This window comes from Ictidomys tridecemlineatus, chromosome 4 (assembly GCF_052094955.1).
Source record: "Ictidomys tridecemlineatus isolate mIctTri1 chromosome 4, mIctTri1.hap1, whole genome shotgun sequence".
NCBI classification, from domain to species: Eukaryota; Metazoa; Chordata; class Mammalia; order Rodentia; family Sciuridae; genus Ictidomys; species Ictidomys tridecemlineatus.
In genome coordinates, this window is record NC_135480.1 from 187579618 (window position 1) to 187601597 (window position 21980).

General features: G+C 43.1%; 1 protein-coding gene across 3 annotated transcripts in view; it reads left to right on the forward strand.

The window, feature by feature from the left end:
* Palm2akap2 (PALM2 and AKAP2 fusion) overlaps nucleotides 1-21980 on the forward strand; it is a 457555-nt gene that overhangs the window by 308740 nt on the left and 126835 nt on the right. For all 3 annotated transcript variants that reach the window (XM_021729378.3, XM_021729379.3, XM_040286141.2), the window contains one exon: nucleotides 11883-11968. In XM_021729378.3, the coding sequence (XP_021585053.2) occupies nucleotides 11883-11968 (86 nt within the window). The remainder of the gene's footprint in view (nucleotides 1-11882; nucleotides 11969-21980) is intronic.

The window sequence follows — 21980 nt, forward strand, 5'->3', positions numbered from 1 at the left end:
CTACAGAATAACTTGAGAATGAAACCAGGTTGTGGTTTTTTGTTTGTTTTTGTTTTGTTTTTGCGGTGGGGTACTGGGGATTTAACTCAGGGGCACTCAACCACTGAGCCCCAGCCCCAGCCCTGTTTGGTATTTTATTTAGAGACAGGGTCTCACTGAGTTGCTTAGCACCTCACTTTTGCTGAGGCTGGCTTTGAACTCGAGATCCTCATGCCTCAGCCTCCTGATCTGCTGGGACTACAGGCGTGTGCCACTGCACTCAGCTGAAACCAGATCTTAAACTGTTAATTTTCTAACTCCTGAGTCAGGACCCTATTTGGGAACAGTCCCTTGAGTTTGCTGTTAGTAGGTACGGTTGCCTAAAAAGGCTTTCATTTCTGAGGACCGGCTCAGACCAGCCCAAACAAACCATTTTCAAAATTAGTTTGGGTCACAAGGGTCTTATAAAACACATTTTAAACTGCAGCAGGATCCTCTTCTGCTCTCATTTTCATGGAATTGGAGTCTGCTTTCCCCTTCCTAAACAGAAGGAAGCTTGAAATGCACCTCTGAGACTAGGACAGGTGATAACACACCCAGTTTTCTGACCCACTCTCAGATGCTGTGACAAAGAAGAACCGTAGAAAGAGAAAGGTAAAAAAGCTGCATTGATAACTTCTGGGCTGATGATTACCCTCAGACCCTTCCTTTCTTTTCTCCTTCAAAGGAGGCCCAAGACTCCTGGGCAGACAGCGGTACCTGGAAAACTGTTACAGGCTCATGCCCAGATATGTGCAGTGTGTACCTGCACATGTGGCTATGTGTATGGGCTAAGCATGTGTGCATGTGTGTGCATCTGTATGCTATACACAAGTGTGCACAGGGGTGTCTGTGCACATGTGTACACATGGAAGCATTTGTACGAGAAGGCCAAGAACACGTTCGCAAGTCTGCTTCATCTCCAGAGGGGTGTTCCCTCAGGTCCTTCTAACCAAGGCCACATCCTTTTGCAGAGTGCTTAAGGGCAGCGAGTTGCAGCATAAGCAGCCGAGTGGGAAAGCCTCATCCAGATCCCAGATCCACACCTTACTCATGTGTTCTTGGCCAAATGATGTACCTCTCAAAGCCTTGTTTTTGCCATCTGGAAAATGAGCCTTTAAAATAGTGCCTACACTTCACCTGGAAATTTTTAAATTATTATTAATGAGATAATATGTGTGAAATACAGCACAAGGAAGAGCACACAATAAGCACTCAAGAAATGAAAGCTGACGGTAGGCATGGTGGTGCACGCTGTAATCCCAGCAACTCAGGAGGTGGAGGCAGGAGGATTGCAAGTGTAAAGCCAGCCTCAGCAATTTAGCAAGACTCTGTCTCAAAGTAAAAAAATAAATAGGGCTGGATTTGATCCCCAGTAAAGAGAAAAAGAAAAGAAGAGGTGGAGGGAAGACAGAGAAGGAAGGAAGGAAGGAAGGAAGGAAGGAAGGAAGGGAGGGAGGGAGGGAGGGAGGGAGGGGAAGGAAGGAGAAGGAAGGAGAAAAGAAATGCTAGCTATTATTATTATGATTCCTTTTTAACTCATGGTTGCAAAGGGAAACTCAGAGGCTCAAAGGGAAACAGCTGGCTGTTTTCTAGCCCTGGGTGCTATAGGTTTCACTTTTTCTCCTGTGAGGCCTCTGGCTCTTTTGAGGGTTTCTAAACCCACGTTGGAGGTCTGAGGCTCTGGGTGATTTCATATTCTTCCTCATCTTTTATCTCAGGTTTCCTCGGCACCACTAGACTGTCCTGGGATCCCCAGGGACCCTGTGTTTGGGCTGTCTTGCTTCACAGGAGAACTGCCCAGATCCTAGTTGCCATCCAGCAGCCCCAGGATCCCTCAGGATCCTAAATTGCTAAATCACAGTGGACTAGGTCTGGGGCCAGTCGTGGCAGTGCGCAGCTGCAGGGGTCCCACCACAAAACCTTCCTTTGACCTGGGCCTTGTGAGCTCAGATGTCAGCTGGGTGGAAATCTCAGGGAAGAAAGCTCCGGCTCTGGGAATCTTCTTCATTCAATTATGCCCTCAAGGCTTCCTGTCCCATCTTCAAAAACAAATAAAACACTCATCTTTTGGGTTGTTGTGAACTAGTTCAGGGTCAAATAGCCAGAGTTTAGATCGTTTGGGATTTAAATATTGATTCCATCCCTCACTTCCTCAGTGGTTCTAGCCTCCGCCCCCACCCCGCCACCCCCCCCCATAGTGGCAGGGCCTTGTGCATGCAAGGCAAGCACTTTACCAACTGAACTAGACCCCCATACCCCCTGATTCTAACTTTTTTAAGTCTCAGTTTAAATGGGGATAGGATACTATTGTGCCTGCCTTGTGTGATTGTATAAGGATTGAATGAGACACCTCCCACACAGGCCTGGTGCTTGGCCCACCACCTGTCCTCAGTACTGTTTCACTTCACTATTGCTAAGATGGCAGCCACATTGCATAGAGAGAGCAGTGGGCTTGGGAAGTCATGGAGGCACACTTGGCCAGACATTGAGGTTTTTCTCTGTGCATCTTTGGGAATCTCTGAACATGCCTCCTCATAGGCACCCAGAGAGGCTTCCCTGACTCAAGGAGGTCTAGATAGAAGGCGGAGTCCAATGCCTTCCAAGTGAGTTTGAGGAAAATTCCTTGTCATACAAAAGTGGTCCTCTTCCCAAAGAGCTCTCCTGGGGGATGGGGAATGTCCCTGCCACCATTGCTTCTAGAGTCCCCTGAGTCTGGCCCTTCTATCTGTCCGAAGGAAAAGAAAGCTGGGGCTCTGGGTCAAGTATGAGCCACTACCTGGAGTAGGGTGGACTGGGGCAGGATGACACCCTGCCCTTCTCCTCCAAAGCCCTGGGCAGGGCTTCCCATCCAGAGGAAGCAGGCCCCATCAGCTTATCCTTGGGTGGAGTTTCCCGAAGGCAACTGTTTAAAGGCAAAACATTGTTCCCAAGTTCCGCTGGGTTTTCATATCCACCCTGCTGAGAACTCCTCCAAGAACAAAGTGAGATTTTAAAAAGCCCACAGAGTTACTTGGAGCCAAAGCCAATTAAAAGGAAGAGAACTATCTGGCCCAGTCTCAATTCCAAGGTGGTCTGTGCCTGGGTAAGAGCAGGGAGAAAAAGTGGGACACGGACCCCAGCCCGGTTCTATTGTGTTTGGACAAAATACTTTTCACAATGGGTCAATATTTTGTCTGTAAAATGGGTTGATAAAGTTTGGACCCCAGAAAGAAGCCTGGTATAGGGAAGACAAGAAGACATTCTTGTCCCTTTTGGTCCCAGCTTCGCAGCTACTGCCAGTGAGACCTTGACAAGTTCTTGTCCACCTCAGAGCCTTGCTTCTTTTATGGAGACACCCAAGCTGGGCTCTAGCCATCCTTGCAGTCCACACCTGTGTCAAGGTCATGGCTGGCAGGGGGATGGGGTTGAGATGGGTATGAAGAGGAGGACGTGCTGGATGGATCCGAAGGATGGAAGCCTCTAAGAAGGCTTCCAGAAAGTCGAAGCAAACAAAGCTGTGTGCTCATTGTGACATCCTCTGTTCTGCTCATCAGCCAGGCTACATGGATCATGTTTGTCGTTCAAATTTTAAGACAGCTGCCACATAAGCATGGCTCTGTAAGGTGGTAAGAAAAATGACCAGGGAAAGGCCGTGTGGAGGCCAAGGGGCACTCATCATTGTACAAGAAACTTCTACCCTAAAGAGAAAGTGGTGTAGGTGAACTTAGGTCCCTTCCACTCCAGTTCAATGTGGGAAATATATAATGAGCCCCTACTGTGGGCAGGACCCACTGTGCTGACTGGGGCTGAGGTGGGCCTGGAGCTGGGGCTGGTGAATGAACAGCCCTGTCTTCAAAGCACTCAAGGTCTCCCCATCCAGATGGTTTACATCTGCTGACTACATCTCCATGTGGTTCCTTCCGGGGTCCCTTGCTTGTCCTGAAACATAGACTGGATAACTGAGACTTGGGACTTGCCTCCATGGCCTTCCCCTTTCCCCTTTAGATTCCTCCTTTTTCCTTTGAGTACTGTCAAGATCCTATCTCCCAAACCTGGCTGCCCCAAACTAATAATTCTCATTTAACAGACACTTGGAGGAAACTAACTATATCAGGCCTGGTCTCTGCCCACAGGTGTTTAGCCCAGTCAATAAGGGCCTGCTGACGCAGCCTTGACCAGCAAACACTTTTGGACACACTTAGGGCTCTCTCTGCCCGGGTTCTATTTGGTCCCTACAAGTGGGGCTAATGACCAGCATTGTGAGTTCCCCATGACCATGGAGGCTTAAGATGTCACTCTGGGATGAGCTAAGACCCCACAGTGGAAGAACTTTCCCTAGAGGCAAGACTGAATTCCAGTACCACCTGGGTACTTAACTTACATGCCTTCAAGGATATATTTCTAACTAAATAAATGAGAAAAATAGAGAAGAAAAATAGGAATTGAAAATGAGATTCTGCATGCTGTTCCAATCTATGTGTGTGTCCTTTTGTGACTGACCCTACTGATGGTCATCAATCTCCCCGATTCTTTCTTGCTGGCCAAGATCCTGTTTTTCCCTTTGTTCATCTTCCAGGTTTCCCATGTGTTCAGAGAAAGTTGAGACCCTCCCCAACCATGGAGCATCTTGATTAGTTAACCTTCAAGACAACTTTGATAATTCTGTGCTCTTTTTCCATGAATGATTTAGGAATAGGGTTTTGGCTTTTTGTTTTTGTTTTTGAGATGGGATCACTGTGTTGTGAATTGGCCCCTGAGCTTAAGAGATCTTTCTGCCTCAGTCTCCCAAGTAGCTGGGCTGCAGGTAAATACCACTGTGTCAGGTTTATGTTGCATTTTGACCAATGGAATTTTGGGGGTCAGATTGAATGAGTGTTTGGGTGAGGGTGCTTTTGTGGAAGGCATCTTTACTCTTAAAAATAGGTAAAGGAGCTGGGCACGGTGGCACATGCCTGTAATCCCAGCAGCTTGGGAAGCTGTTTAAGGCACCATTAAATGGTCTTTATATTTCCTGTGACCAAAAGCATCCTCAACAATGTACCCCAGTATGAGGGCGACTAGGGAGATGCTCATCTGTGGTTCCCACAGTTGGGCTCAGCTCCTGTGTCTCTCACAGCCTGAGTGTCAACAAACCATGCGAAGTCTCTAGAGTTTGGAGATGTGTGTTTTTTATACAACGTGATCCCGCGTACAAGCCAACAGCAGCATCTGGTCCGTAACAGAAGAAGGAGGTCTGTTTTGAGACTAGAACAAACAGTGACTCCACTGGGCACACTGATGGTGTTCCTGGGAGACTTAAGGAATGTTCAGGGCGGTTTTGCTCGTGCAGCCTTTTGCCTTTTGTCTACAGAAACTAAACCCTTCATGGGATGCACATGGACTGTGCAGTGGAAGCAGAGAGTGGTCCCCAAGGAGAAGGAAGTAGGGACCACTGTAACCTGATTGAAGAGATAAAACTTAAATGGCAGGATAGAGCACAGCAGATTAATCCAGAGAACTCTCTATAATGGGAGCTGGAGGCTGATGGAGAAGGCTAGTCTGGGAGGGTTCCTTCCTCTCAAAAGTGGGGTCTAGGTTATGCTCTGTCATGAACAACTCCTAATTCCATGCTTTAAAACAGTGAAGCTTTAGTTCCCACTCATCCTCCATGCCCATTTGTGAGCTGGCTGTCATTACCCTATTCCTAGGACTTTGGCTCAGAATTGCCATTATCAGCTGGGCACCTGTAATCCCAGGCTCAGGAGCCGGATGCAGAAAGATGGAGAATTCAAAGCCAGCTTCAGCAACTTAGCAAGGCCCTAAGTAACTCAGCAAGATCCTGTCTCTAAATAGTAAAGTATATATATAAAAAAGTGCTGGGGTGCTGGGGCTATAGCTCAGTTGGTAGAGTGCTTGCCTTGCATGCACAAGGTCCTGAGTTCAATTCCTAGCACCACAAAAGGTGGGGAGGGGGCACGCTGGGATGTGGCTCAGTGCCAAAGCACCCTTGGGTTCAATCCCTGATACCAAAAGAATAATAATAATAATAAGTATTACTACTACCCAGCTAAGCAGGGTGGTGCACACCTGAAAACCCAGCAACTTGGGAAGCTGAGGCAGGATGATCACAAGTTTGAGGCCACCTCAGCAATTTAGCAAGGCCATCCCCCTGCCTCAGCCTCCCGAGTCACTAGGATTAGAGGCCTGAGCCACCACACCTGGCTCAAAGTGCCCTCTGGTACATTCAGGTCCATTCACAATTTCTTTTCTTTATGTCTTATTATGCTTTCACCCAGTGACAGACAACTGGCGATTCTAGGGAATCTGAGTATAACTGGTTCCATCCCATGCAGGGCTTCCCTCTCCTCCTGGGCCAATTCTTTATTTTTATAATAACTAGAATCAAGGGCTGGGGATGTGGCTCAAGCGGTAGCGCGCTGGCCTGGCATGCGCGCGGGTTCAATCCTCAGCACCACATACAAAGAAAGATATTGTGTCCGCTGAAAACTAAAAAAATAAATAAATATTAAAATTCTCTCTCTCTCTCTCAAAATAAATAAATAAATAAATAAATAACCAGGATCAAAATAAGAATGCTCTCAGTCGATGCCCCTCCAGGCCTCCTTAGCCGCCTTGCTGTCTTCGATGTTCAGTGTGATATTCTGTCTGCTCTTGTTCAAACTCACAAGCTATTTTGTCTATAGATTTCTACACTCCATCCTGTGGCCACCTGCCCTCAGCCAAACCAGTCTCCCTGCAGATCCTTCAGTGTGTCCCTGCTTCTCCACCCAGACCCAGAGCTCAGCTCCCACATTCTGTTCACACTGTCCCGTTAACTCTCCAACACTGCTCCCAGCAGGGTTCAACAGGAAAGAAAGGAGCTGTGAAAATTAGCAGAGCACAGACAGGGACTACAGACAGAGAGGTCCATGCTAGGGATGTGGAAGCTGAGGCTGAAGGACTTACTCATCTAACTGTGGGTCTAGGTGGGAAGATGTCTAAAAATACAAACAACAGTAAGTGTTGGTGAGGATGTGGAGGAAAGGCACACTCATACACTGCTGGAGGGCAGCAGTGGTGCAGCCAATATGGAAAGCAGTATGGAGATTCCTTGGGATACTGGGAATGGAGCCACTATTTGACCCAGATATCCCTCTCCTCGGTCTATACCCAAAAGACTTAAAAACAGCATACTACAGGGACACAGCCATATCAATGTTTATAGCAGCACAATTCACAATAGCTAAACTGTGGAACCAACCTAGATGCCCTTCAATAGATGTATGAATAAAAAAAATGTGGCATATATACACAATGGAATATTACTCAGCAATAAAAGAAAATAAAATCATGGCATTTTTCAAGTAAATAGATGGAGTTAGAGAGGATAATGCTAAGTGAAGTTAGCCAATCCCAAAAAAACAAATGACAAATGTTTTTGATGTAAGGAAGCTGACTCATAGTGGGATAGGGAGGGGGAGCATGGGAGGAATCCACAAACTCTAGATAGGGCAGAGGGGTTGGAGAGGAAGGGAAGGGGCATGGGGTTAGAAATGATGGTGGTATGTGATGGACATTATTATCCAAAGTATATGTCTGAAGACACAAATTGATGTGAATATTTCTTTATATACAACCAGAGATATGAAAAATTATGCTCTACATGTGTCATAAGAATTTTAATGCATTCCACTGTCATATATAAATTAAAAAATTAATTTAAAAAAGCAATAAAAACATCCTTGTAAGCCCAAGTTGAGGCAGGAGGATTGCAGATTTGAAGCCAGCCTCAGCAATTTAGAGAGGCCCTCAGCAACTTACAGAGAGACCATGTCTCAACATAAAAAATAAAAAGGGATGGGGATGTGGCCCAGTGGTTGAGTGTCCCCCAGTTCAATCCCCAATACCAAAACAAAACAAAACAAAAATATTTTTTAAAAAAACTTTCTGTCCTCACAATTTAAGATTAAGGCCATTTTTAGCATTTTTTTATTTGGGGGAGCTGTGTACCAGGGATTGAATTCAGAGGCACTCAGCCACTGAGCCACATCCCCAGCCCTATTTTGTACTTCATTTAGAGACAGGGTCTCACTGAGTTGCTTAGCCCTTCACTTTTGCTGAGGCTGGTTTTGAACTCAAGATCCTCCTGTCTCAGCCTTCCAAGTCCCAAGCCTCTGGGATTACAGGCATGAGCCACCACGCCTGGCTTAAGAACATTTTTAAACCAAAGTGTTATATCTATTTTTTTTTTTTACTGAAGCTTGCCATAAATAAGTTATAGGCTATCAAATTTGAAGTGTTTTCTTGATTGCAGTCTAAAATTTTGAGAATGTTAATGTTTGTGTCTCTTCCCTCCCCCCTCCCCTTCCTGTACTGGGGATTGCACCCAGGGCTTCCCATTTGACACCAAGCTATACCCACAACCCTCTTATCTCATTCTTTTGGCCATAAAACTCTTCATAAATATAGTATTGATTGCAAAAGGCATGATCTTAGCAGAGAGAAATTTCCTCCCAAACTAGAATAATACATTTTTATGCTGCAGAGTTAAATTTGTATAATGAAAGATAAAAGTACTTGATCCAGCCTGACACAGTGGTGGGTGTCTGTAGTTCCAGCTATTGGGAGGCTGAAGCAGAAGGATCACTTGAGCCCATGAGTTTGAGGCCAGCCTGGGCAACATAGTCAGATCCCATCTCAAAAGAAAAAGAATGCCTGATATAAAATGGTTTTTATTCATAATTTTTGTTATACATTCTATCCATTAGCTATTATTATAATAACCCTGCTTCACAAGTCATTCTGGTACTACTCAATAGACCTTGGACTGGGGTTGAGTGATTTAAACTTGGATTGTTTCTGACATGAAGATTGAGTTCAAGTCTTCTCCCCATGATTCCCATTCCTTTATAGGCTAGCTGGGACATGTCCTTCTCATGCTAAAGCAGTACTACAAGAGGTCAAAGCTCACCATACAAGCCCATTTCCAAACTTTGCTACTCTTAGGCCTATTTACTTCCTATCAAATTTGAAGTGTTTTCTTGATTGCAGTCAAAGAAAACATCAGCAGGACAAGGAAAAAAATTTCTCCCGTAGTGGGAGGGGAGGGGAATGAATATTTGCAGAACAATTTTATAAACTACCATTTAAATTGAATATGCTAATCACCATAGTGCACTCCTGTAACCCCAGGTACTGGGGAGGCTAAGGCAGGAGGATTGCCAGCCTTGGTAATTTAGTGAGACTCTGTCTCAATAAAAAATTAAAGGGCTGGGGATGTAGATCAGTAATAGAGCAACCCTGACACTGCAAAAAAATTTTTAAAATTAATTAATTAAATGCCATATGGTTATTCATTTTGCCCAATGTATGTGTCTGTATGGGTCAGACCTACTAACATGGCTTAAACCAAGAGTGATGATTAGTCTGTTAATGCAAAACACATCAGGGAAATAATCTATTTATGTAGGAGCAGAGATTTCTGTCCCAGAAATTTGAGAATAAGACAAAGCCCACAATGTCTTTGCAGGAATTTCTAAGGCATGTCACCAAACTCCTCTGACCCAATTTCTGAAACCTGGTCGGAGTCTATTTGCGCCTTGCAGTGATTTACAGTCCAAAGATCTTGAGTAATTCATTGTGCAAATATCTAGTAAAACGAGGCTTTTAAGACCCAGCATTTAAAATAAGGACATGTAACCAATGCTAATATATTAAAATCTAATTAATTTCATACTAGTTTATTTAAATATCGTGAAAGTTCAAATAATTGTTAGTATTTTATCACCTGGCGGTTGATTCATATTAGAAACGCTAGTGTAGCAAACTTACTCACCTCTGTATTCGTTTTGTTTTTCTTTTGTTTTGGTGCTGGGGGCCTTGTGTGTTAAGCTGTAAACTACCAACCCCTGGGCTACATCCCCAGCCCTCTGGTTTCTTAGCTTAGCACAGTGCTGGTAAATATGTCTTGTGGGGCAAATCTGGCCCACTGCTTGTTTTGATAAATAAAGTTTTATTGGAATCTAGCTGTGCCTGTTCGTTTATATGTTGTCAATGACTGCTTTTACTCTATAAAGGAGGCTTGAGAATTGGCAACAGAAAAGATAAGACCAAGCCAGGGTGGACATAAGTTGAATTATAAAAACTTAAGATTAAAGGAGAAAAAAGTAGTTTAGCAGTTCGTGCTGCCTTCTTCTTTTTTTAGGGGTGGGGGTACCAGGGATGGAACTCAGAGGCACTCAACCACTGAGCCACATCCCCAGCCCTATTTTATATTTTATTTAGAGACACATTCTCACTCAGTTGCTTAGCGCCTCACCATTGCTGAGGCTGGCTTTGAACTTGCGATTCTCCTGCTGGGATTAAAGGCGTGCATCACCACGCCTGGCCCATACTGCCTACTTCTAAGAGAACCTTTTGTTCTTCATAACTAGATAACATTATGTCACTGATTCATAAGGAGTTTAAATTAGTTCTATGGGTTAGGACACCAGAATTATTAGTGTTCATTTTCATCTAAGATATTTATTCTCTTAACATTCTTGGTCCTATTGAAACATTTCAGTATTCAAAAATACTGCAATGATGATACTCAAGAGAAAAGCCATTATCATGTGTATGCTGGTCATTATGATCTGTATGGTACAATTTTTTAAACTATCATGTCCTTCAAAAACAAAACAAAACAAACAAAAAAGACAAGACCACAAAGCCTAAATATTCACTACTTGACACACAGTAAAGTTTCTCAGTCCTGAATTAATGTAGTATGAGACTGTTGGAATTTTGGAATTTGGGTTATTCACACAGGTCTACGGATCTCAGATGAATATTATTCTTGAGTTATCCTTAGGGAAAATTATTTGTTAAAGAAATCAGTGATGTAAACAAATAATGCATGCAGTTTTGCCTAAAAAAATAATCTTTTAATATTTCATGTTCTAAGCACTCATTTCTAAAACAGTTATAATACCAGTTATAAATTCATATGGGCTGGGAGTGTAACTCAGTGGTAGAGTGCATGCCCAATATGTGAGGTAAGACCCTGGGTTCAATCCGCAGCACTGGGGGGGGGGATATATATATATATCTTCTTCTTAAAGTAGACCCTGAGAAATTGAAGTATTCTTTATTAGCCTTTAAGGAGATGACTTTACTTGTAATACATTGAAAGTCATTACTTCAAACTTTTCACTAAGGCCATCCCAGCTCTATTTACCTTATCATGTCTGGATTAGTGCAGCTTTATTCCTTCAGAACAACAGCACCTGATCTCTTCTTTGAGGTCAGATAGAAGAAAACCTTGCATTTTTCCAGATATCCATTCTTGGACAACTTTAAGAAGAAAGAAACACTAGCTCCCCATGAGATGTGCAGGGAAAATGCATATAGATTTAAAAGTGAGAGTAAACTCTTAAAAGTGACGATACACTCTCAGACCTTTCCAGGGGGTGTGTGGAATTGAGAACAGGGAATTATCTGGAGTCATTTCTACTGAGTGTTGACGTAGTTGTGTATGCTTCTGTACTGGGATTCACTTTAAGGCCCATGTGAGACCTCAGTATGAGGCCTGGACATTGGAGGAGTTCATTCCAACCCCTTCTGCAACATCTGGGGTAGGAACAGAATCTGTAAAATTCAGGATTTTTAAAAAATTGTACTATACTGATCATCACGTTTTTGAATAATGAAGTCCAAAATTGGAGATTAGATAAAAACAGAAGAGGTGCTAACTGACCACACTTCCAGAAGAAAGCTTTCCCAGGAACCCCCAGGTAGGTAAGTGGCCATGGGTCACCATCTGTTTCCTTTCATACAGGCTTGGAATCTACCAAAGGACATCTATGTGTCTTTCCATGTCTGCTGAATCTACTTGGCTCAAATGGACTTATTTTTTTCCCCAGGGGTCGGATGGCGAAGTGTGCTGCTAACAGGAGATGAGACAGGCTCAGGTGCCCCAGAAACATCCAGCCCAGACATGACTCTGAAGGTAAGGGATCTTTCTCAGGTGGATCCTCCAAGGGTACCCTTAGAGCGATGAAGGCCTCTGCAGGCTTCTCTGGGGCAGAACGAGCCTCACCCTCCACCTGCTGGGTTCTCTGTCTCTATTCACTGATGTCTCTCAGTGAGACACCCGGACATAGAATTTCCTGAATTCTGGTACTAGATTGGGAAACCACTTGAATGCCAGAATCTAAGACACGATTTCCAATGGGCCCGTTGTGGGGTCTTCAGTGAACATCGGTCTGTACGTAGGCTATTTGCAATTGGTAACCCCGGTTGGGACAGTGAAGCAAATCTGAAAATTCTGAGCTGAGAAATCAGGCCCCACTGTGCATTATGAAGAAAGGTCAGAGAGGCATGAAGTAACTTTGATCTCGACTCAAGATTTCCAGTGATGTCAGCAGGAAGGCAGCTCGTGGGCCATTCCAGCTAGAATGCTAATGTCCAAAGGTTTGCAAAATGACTCATCTGGGAATCAACTATTAATTATCACTGCTCAAGTTAAATGCTTGAAATTGGTAACCATTGCCTAGATTAAGGAATCCCTAGTAAAAGTTATCAGAGCCTGGACCACTTCCCTTCTATTACTGGTTTCAACATAAAAGAGTGGGCCTCCTCTATGGAATTCTGTGTTTTAGTAAACAAAGTCCGGGGGTGGGAGAACTTTCTCACATCTTTGTTTGAATGATTAGAATTTTAATATATGCGACTTCTGAATATTTCTTTGAAAAACAGAAAGTAATGTCCCTTTTGAAATTGGGATAGAACAGATGTTTCTCTCCTGGAATTATTAGAAATTATACAAGATAGATTAATTTAAGTTTTTTTTTTTTGTAACATGCAGGCTGAACTAGTAATGTTATCTATGTTAGAAAGTTCAAGGCAGAAATTAAATGTGAGATTAAATGAAAAACAGGACAGTAGCCTGATTGGTCAAAAAGGCAACTAACCTACTTAACAACCATCCATGCTGATAATTCATTTTGCCTGTCATTGTGTTTAGCAGGGTTTGCAGTATTATAAGTTGCAATTGTATATTGGTGCTGTGTTGACTGTTAAGGCAAATCCTGACTAGTTTGAGTCTAGGATTGGTGTTGGGCAAAAGGCAGATGGGTGCCAACAGTGAAACCCGATGAGTTTAGATTTGCTATCTCAGAATCTGTTATCTTTTTGAGAATTTTTTTCAGAGGGTGCTGAGGATTCAAACCAATGATCTTGTGTACCCTTAGAGCGATAGAGGCCTATGCAGCCTTCTCTGGGGCAGAAGGAGCCTCACCTCCACCTGCTGGGGTTCTCTGTCTCTATTCACTGATATCTTTCAGTGAGACACCCAGGTATAGAATTTCCTGAATTCTGGTACTGGATTGGGAGGCAAGCACTCTTCTTGGGCTATATCTCCAGCCCAAGAATTGGTTTTTGTGAGATGTGTTTCTGGTATAGCTGCAGATGTGGTATGTATGGGTGGACAAATAAATGATCAGAAAGATGGGAGTTGGTTTTTATAAAAGCAAATGATACCAGGTGTGGAGATGCACACCTGTAATCCCAGCTACTTGGGAGACAGAAGCAGGAGAATCTCAAGTTCAAAGCTAGCCTTGGTGACTTAGCAAGACCCTTAGTAATTTAGCAAGACCCTATCTCAGAATAAAAAAATAAAAAGAACTGGGGCTATATAGCTCAAAGTTGGAGCATTTGCCTAGAATGTGTGAGGCCCTGGGTTCAATCCCCAGCACTGTGAGCCCCAACAAATAACAACAACAAAACATTAATAGCAATAGAACTTGGTTTATCAGGACTGGGGATATAGCTCAGTTGGTAGAATACTTGCTTCACATGCACAAGGCCCTGGGTTCAATCCCAGCACCACAAAAAAAAAAAAAAGAAAGAAAGAAAGAAAAAAAGAACTTGATTTATCGACACTTCTCAAGGGGAAGGAATATTCACAGAAATTATACCTTTACTTCTTCCACTTTGATCTTCTTCTGATAGACATATCTATTTTAATGCTAACAATTATTCTTTCTGAAAAAATTGTACTTTTTGGGGGGCTTTGTTCTTATTTTTTTTAAATCATGATCATCTGAGTCAGGTGAGGTAGCGCATGCCTGTAATTCCAGTGATTCTGGAAGCTGAGGCAGGAGGATCTCAAGTTCTAGGACAGCCTGGGAAACTCAGGAAGACCCTCTTTTTTTTTTTTTTTTTTGGTAGTAGTAGTAGGGATTGAACCCAGGGGCACTTAACCACTGAGCCACATCCCACCCCTTTTTATTTTTTATTTGAGACAGGGTTTCACTAAATTGCTTAGGATCTTGCTAAGTTGCTGAGTCTGGACTCAAATTTGTGATCTGCTACTGCCTCCTGAGTCACTGGGATTAGAGTCTTGTGCCCCATTTCTAGCTAATTCTGTCTCAAAATAAGCTAAAAAGAGCTGGAGGTATATAACTCAGTGCCCCTGGGTTTAATCCCCACACCAAACCAAACCAAATAAACAAAAATATCATAATTAACTGAATGTAGTTTTAGCTACTAACCTGTAGTGGTTTTTTTTAATATTTATTTTTCCGTTTTTCGGTGGACAGAACATCTTTATTTTCTTTTTATGTGGTGCTGAGGATCGAACCCAGCGCCCCATGCATGCCAGGCAAGCACGTTACTGCTTGAGCCACATCCCCAGCCCCTACCTGTAGTGTTTTAGTACTATGTTTTATTTTGAAATAGCAAAGTCATGCTTCTAAAAGTATACACAATGTAGATAAGTGAATTCTTAAGCAAACCTGTCATTCTAAGGAATATTAATAATAAGAGTATATATATTATTTTTTAGTTGTTGATTAACTTTTATTTTATTCATTTATTTATATGTAGTACTGAGAATCAAACCCAGTGCCTCACACATATGAAGCAAGCACTCTAACACTGAGCCACAACCCTGGCACAAGAGTAGTTATATTTAAAACACCTTCTAAACACATTGAAGTAGGTAGGCACACCACATGGGCCTGCCTTTGTTTTTTGAGGTGCTGGGGTCCAATTCAGGGCCTTGCAAGCATTTGGCTACTGAGCTACACTGCCGGCTGCTTGACAGTTTTAAATGATTCAGCTTAGTGGGTTGAATTGCAAAACACCACTCCCCCACCCCCAAAAAGATATGTCCAAGTCCTAACTCCTGGTACCTATGAATGTGACCTTATTTGGAAAAACAGTCTTTGCAGATATAATTAAGAATCTTGAGATGAGATCACTCCACATTAACTGGGTGATGTTAAATCTAATGACTTGTGCCCTAATAAAATAGAAGGAAGTGGATATGCGGGAAAAGGCCTTGTAAGGAGACAGAGACAGAGATTGTAATTCTGCAGCCCAAGCCTAAAACCCAACCGAGGCCTGGGGGTGTCAGTCAGTGTCAGGGAGCTTGCTCAGTGCATGTAGGGCCCTCCCCCAAATGAACAAACAAATGGAGTCACCAGTAGCCAGAAGAGGCAAGGAAGAAGTCTCCAATAGACCTCTTGAGGGAACGTAGCTCCGCTCATACTCTGAACTGTTGGCTTCCAGAACTGTGAGAAATAAATTTCTGTTGTGTCAAGTCACTAAGTTTGTGCCACTTAGTTATGGCTGCACTAGGAGATTAATACTAGGACTTTTCCAAGAGTCACTCCAACTTTTTTGTGTGTTTGTTTCAGTTGCTATCTATATATTTTGAAGTGTTGGGAACAGAACCCAAGCCTTGTCCATGCGCTCTACCACTGAGCACCACCCTGTCCTCACCTACTCTTTTGATTACTAAGGCCATGGAGGTTGGTGAACCAATATTCTGCAGATTCCTCTCTACTACCTGATTTCACCCTGCTCACCCTTTACAAAGCTAATTTTACCTGTTCTTGTTTTAGGAGCACCAGTAGTCTTTTTCAGTTTGTATCATCACCACTCACTAGAAGAAAAAGGTAGTCTTATTTCAGGGCAACTTCTGTATTGTATCTTGTTCTGTTTTGCTGCTTGTCCAGACACTGATGAACTAACTAATGAAAAAATAAAAGGCTGGATCAGTATTTCGTTAAACTTGCCAGACTGTGAAATCACTTGCAGTGAAAGAAGGAAAGAAAGAAGTGCAGTAGGTAGAGTGCTTGCCTCACCTGCACAACGCCCTGGGTTCAATCCCCAGCACCACCAAAAAAAAAAAAAAAAAAGAAAGAAAATTTTCCGGGATCCTTTCAACAGAAAATCTGAGCCTAAGAATTAGCACCTTTTGTGGGGGAATCAGGGCTGAGGATCACCCCAGGGCCTCCCTCATATTAGGCAAGTGTTACTGCTGAGCTCCATCCCCAGCCCCCAAAATTAGCTTTTTTTTTTTTTTTGGACAAAGAGTACCAGGGATTGAACCCAGAAGTACTTCACCACTACACCACACCCGCAGCCCTTTTTATTTATCAATTTTTATTTTCAGACAGGGTCACACTAAATTGTTTAGGCTCTGACTAAATTGCTAAGGCTGGCTTTGAACTTGTGAATCTCCTGCCTCAGCCTCTGAAGTGTTGCTGGCATTATAGGCGAGTGCTACTGCACCCAGCTAAGAATTAGCATTCTCAAATGCTAAGTGCCTCTATAGTTCCAGCTACTTAGGAGGCTGAGGCAGAAGAATCACTTCATCACAGAAGCTTGAGACCAGACTATGCAATATAGCAAGACCTCATCACAAGAAAGAGAGAGAGAGAGAGAGAGAGAGAGAAGGGAAGGAGGAAAGGCGAGTTAGCATTTTTTCTAAGGCTTGATTGCTTCTGGAAATCCTTGCCTTAGCATCCTGCTGACCTTGCCTCTCTAGTTGTCCACCTTGTTACCAGAGTCAGGATATTTTGAGTCCCCCAACTCCAGCACCAGGATGACATGCAAATTCCTGAAACATTCCATATTTAAAACAAAAGACAAGGGCTGGGGTGTAGCTCAGCGGTAGGGTAACTTGCCTGGCCTAGGGCCTATTCAATCCCTAGCATTGCAAAAAGGAAAGAAATGGGATGGGGGGAAAAAATAAAAAAGCATGGATTTTACTCAGTGCTTCTTGGATCTTCCTCCTTTCCTTCCCTTGGTTAATTTTCTTTGCTTCAAATATTCCCTCCTCCATCAGCACTTTCTGGGCAGCATTACTAGTCCTTCTCCTCCATAGCCAGACACATAAAGAACCTAGATGTCATTACATAATATCCAGCCTCTCCCCTGCCAGGAAGCCACTTCCATCAGGGCCAGCGTCCCCAGCGCTTGGCCCGATGTCCAACACATGTGTGCAGTCTTCTCTATTGAGAAAGCAGATGCTCATCCACCTTCACCTTGGCTGCACTAGGCCCATCTCAGGCTTTTCTCAGGCTGGCTGCCTCTGTTCCCACTCGAGGTCTTCCTCTTGCTGCCCCACTTCTGACTTCCCCTCGAAGGCCACTTTGCTCTGTTTGGTTGTTCACTTAGCAGCTCTAAATTACAGCTCCTTTCTTTTTCTCTCCCTTTTTTCTTTTTACTGCTTTGGTTTTCTTAATACACTTTTATTAATGTATATTGTTTTCATACTGTGAAGTTCCCCCCTGTAAGTGTATGATTCAATAATTCTTAGCAGATTTACCAACCATCACCAGTTCTAGAACATGTAACAAGATCCTTCGGTCCCTACTCCAGCCCCAGGCGGTGGACTCATGCAACCTGTGGTCTTTTGTGTCTGGTTTAGCACATATTTTGTCTTGTTTTATTTTGTTTTTTCGAGTTTATCCATGGCATAGCTGCTGTCACTATACTTTCCATTCCTGTTAATGTTGGCCAATATTTCTTTTCTGAGTATGCCACTATTTGGGTACCCCCAACACTGCTGATTTTTTGTGATACTGGGGCTCAAACCCACGGCCTGGCACACAACAGTCAAGTGCTCCACCACTGAGCTACGTCAGCAGTTCTGGGTCATCTTTTTATTTATTTATTTAAATTGTTTTTAGTTGTAGATGCACACAATATCTTTATTTTATGTATTTTTTCTTATGCAGTACTGAAGATGGAACCCAGTGTCTCACGCATGTGAGGCAAGTGCTTCGCCACTGAACCACAGCCTCAGCCCCTATCTTTTTATCATTTTTGTCCATTCACAAGTTGATAGACTTTGGGCTGTTTCTACTTTCTGTCAGTAACGCTTCCACGAACAGGTACATGTGGCTCTTTGGGTGGACTTGAAATTGCTGGGTCATGAGCTGGGGCTGGGGCTCAGTGGTGGAGCACTTGCCTAGCACATGTGAGGCACTGGGTTCAATCCTCAGCACCACATAAAAATAAATAAATAAAATAAAGATATGTGTCCACCTACAACTAAAAAATATTTTTAAAAAAGAAAAGAGGGCCTGGAGATGTGGCTCAAGCGGTAGTGCGCTCGCCTGGCATGCATGTGGCCTGGGTTCGATCCTCAGCACCACATACAAACAAAGATGTGTCCGCTGAATACTAAAAAATAAATATTAAAAAAAAATCTCTCTCTCCAAAAAAAAAAGAAAGAAATTGCTGCATCATGTGGTAACTCTGTGTTTAATGTTTGAAAAACCATCAACTACATTTTCTACTGTGTCTGTACCATTTTACACCCTACCAATAATGCATGGGTATAAAGTAACCATCCTGGTGGATATAAAGTATCTCATTGTGGCTTTGATTTGTATTTCTCTGGTGTCTACTTGAATATCTTTTCTCTTTTCATGTGCTTCTTGGCCATTTTGTATGAGGTTAGTGTTTGTGTATGTGTGTGCTAGGGTTGAACTCAGGGCTTCCCGTATGCTCAGCAGGTGTTCTACCACTGAGCTCCACACCCACCACCTTTGCAGGTCATTTTAAAAATAAATATATATATTTAGTTGTAGTTGGACACAATACCTTTATTTCATTTATTTATATGTGGTTCTAAGGATTGAACTCAGTGTCTCGCACGTGCTAGGCAAGCACTCTACGGCTGAGCTACAACCCCAGCTGTGGCAAGCCATCCATGGGCTGTGTGTTGAGCTATGTGAATTGGAGCTATATGAGGGGACAGGCCTGGCATTGGACGCTGGTTGGGCTGTGGAACTCAAGTGTGCCTTTCCTCTCTCTGCCGGTGATTCCCACATAGCACCTGAGATGGGTGTGACTTACCAAGATGTCAATCAATCTGCTGACTATCAGACATCACAAAGTCCACCTTTGAAACAGTATCCCCTGCCTTATTTGGTGAAGAACATTCCATCGAATCGAATCTGCTTTGTGGGTCTTCCCTATAAAATAAAGAGATTCTGGGTGCACGCTCTCTTGCCTTCCAGCATGGAAGAGGACCCTTGAGGTCGCAGAGCAGTCCTGCCCTTGATCTGAGAAACTCATGTCCATGATGTCCGTGATTTCTTCGCTGTTTTCTTAGTTTAATGTTGTAGCCATCTCTTTTGAACCCAGCTCATCTGGTCTGTGCCAGCACCTGGCGAGACCCAGCCCTGCAGATAATTTTGTAATGGCTTGATTGCTTTTGTTTGCCATAATTTGTGCATTTTTTACAGCAAAGCACCCTCTCTTTGTCTCATTGCAAGTTCTCAAAATTTTCTGCTGGGCATGGTGGTGCTAGCTAGGTTCTATCTCCAATATCACAAAATAAAACAAAAACAAATAATTTTTAAACTAAAAGAAAGATTAAAAATACACATTTTAAAGGAAATGGAGATGAAAGTTTCCATTGTAAACTATAATATACCGTGTCAACGTTGGTTATTTATTATCCCAATATGCTACATCCTGTTTGTCAAATAAATGAACTCAGCCATCAGCAACTCTCCATTATTATGTACAGATGCGAATATTGCAGGCAAATGAAAGATCTCAAGTACCTTCTCCCCTGGCCCTTTTGTTTTTTCATTGTGTTCCCTTCCCACCGATAAAAGCCAGCAGTGATCAAGTGTTTGCACTGATCTGAGGACTATGCTAGACCCTGACATGCAACACATAATCTTCAAAACAGCCCTGCTAAGGAAGAACTGTTGTGACTCCCATTTTGCAGAAGTGGTGACTGTGGCATGGTAAAGCAAAGTAATTTACTCCAGACCCTAAAGCCAGGTGTGCTGGAGCCAGGTTTTAAACCCAGGTGGAAAGACACTTCTTTTTTCTTTTCAGTAGTGGGGATTGAACTCAGGGGCACTGGACCACTAAGCCACATCCCCAGCCCTATCTTGTATTTTATTTAGAGACAGGGTCTCACTGAGTTGCTTAGCGCCTGATTTTTGCTGAGACTGGCTTTGAACTCACTATCTTCCTGTCTCATCCTCTCAAGGTGCTGGGATTACAGGTGTGTGCCACTGTGCCCAGCACTGGAAAGACACTTCTGTATTTGGGTATTAACGTATGCACATCCATGTTTTTATTAGCTAAATCAGGAGAGCTCCAAGGATGGGGCAGGAGTAGCTTAGCCAGATAAAATATTGGTCACCAGTGCCTAAAGGTGTGGCTCAATGGTAAAGTGTGTGTGTAGCATGTGTGAAGTCCTGAGTTCAATCCCCTGTGCTATTAGAAAAATGCTAGACACCAGGTTAAGCTTGAATTCTAGATAATCAATGAAAAAAGTTTTAACTTTAGTATGCCCCTTGTATCGCACCAGACATATTTGTACTAAGAAATTGTTGTTTACCTAAAGTTCCAATTTAACTGGGTGTTGGGTATTTGTATTTGCCAAGTCTAGCAGACACAGAGAGGAGGGATGAAGGGAACTGATAAATGTGTTCGTATTTTGATCATTGTAGTCTGGTATTATTTGTGAGTTTAGATTCCTTTCTCTCTTTCTCTTTCTTAGCCATGGCTTCCCTCCCCTCCCATTTCAGGATGACAGTTACTAAAGGCCAAGTTACAATTTGGTATCAAGATCTTAGTTGGCTTTATTTCCAGTTCTTCTCAGCCCGGCAACACTCATTCCATAAAGTGGAATAAGTGTTATAGTTGGCTGAGAAGATGGTTTTGTAGACAGAGAAGGGCTAGAAAAAGCAGGAACAGGGGACTAAAGCAGATGGGTCATTTCAGGGATATTTTTTAAGGTGGGGACGAGAGACAGAACCATTTTGTAAAAATCAAAGCAGAGGGAGATTTCTTGTCATGCTGATGGGCCTTTTAGGGAAATTTGGCCATCTTTTGCTAAGTTTTCTTTTTTGCTATTAGTATGTGCCCCACCCCATAACATGACTTTTCTGAATCTTTATTTCAGCTGGGCTATCATTATTGGCCTGATTCATTTTCTGCAGATAGTTAAAATGTTGATGAAATATTCTTATGATTTTACCAATTCTATGAATTGGTAACATTCCCTGGCTCTCAGCAGTCACCTCCTAAAATAGATGGCACTGGCCTGGATATTCCCAGCAAAAGTTCCGAAACATTCACAAATATTTCCTGAACACATCAGTGTATTTCCTTCTACGCACATTTGGAGTGTTCCAACGGTGGGAATGACTAATGAGGTAAAGCCCTAGAAACTGTCTCACTCTTATCTCACAGGTCAGAGCCCACATTCAAATATTCTTGATTTATCAGGCTGGGGATACAGCTCAGTTGGTAGAGGGCTTGTTTTGCATGCACAAGGCCCTAGGTTCAATCCCAACACCACACACACACACACACACACACACACACACACACACACACACACACATCCCTGATTTCTCAAGACTGATTGTCTCCAATCCAGCTGTGTGTGTGTGTGTGTGTGTGTGTGTGTGTGTGTGTGCCTGTGTACCTGGGATTGACTGAACTCAGAGGTACTCAGCCACTGAGCCACAACCCCATCCCTTTTTATTTTTTGAGACAGGGTCTCACTAAGTTGCTTAGGGCCTCACTAAGTTGCTGAGGCTGACCTTGAACTCTTGATCCTCCTGCCTCAGTCTACTGAGTTGCTAGAATCATAGATATGAGCCAGAGCTCATTTGTACATACCTGGGTCTACAACTTCTGATGTAATAAGCCAAGCAAACTAAACACAGGTCCTACTGATG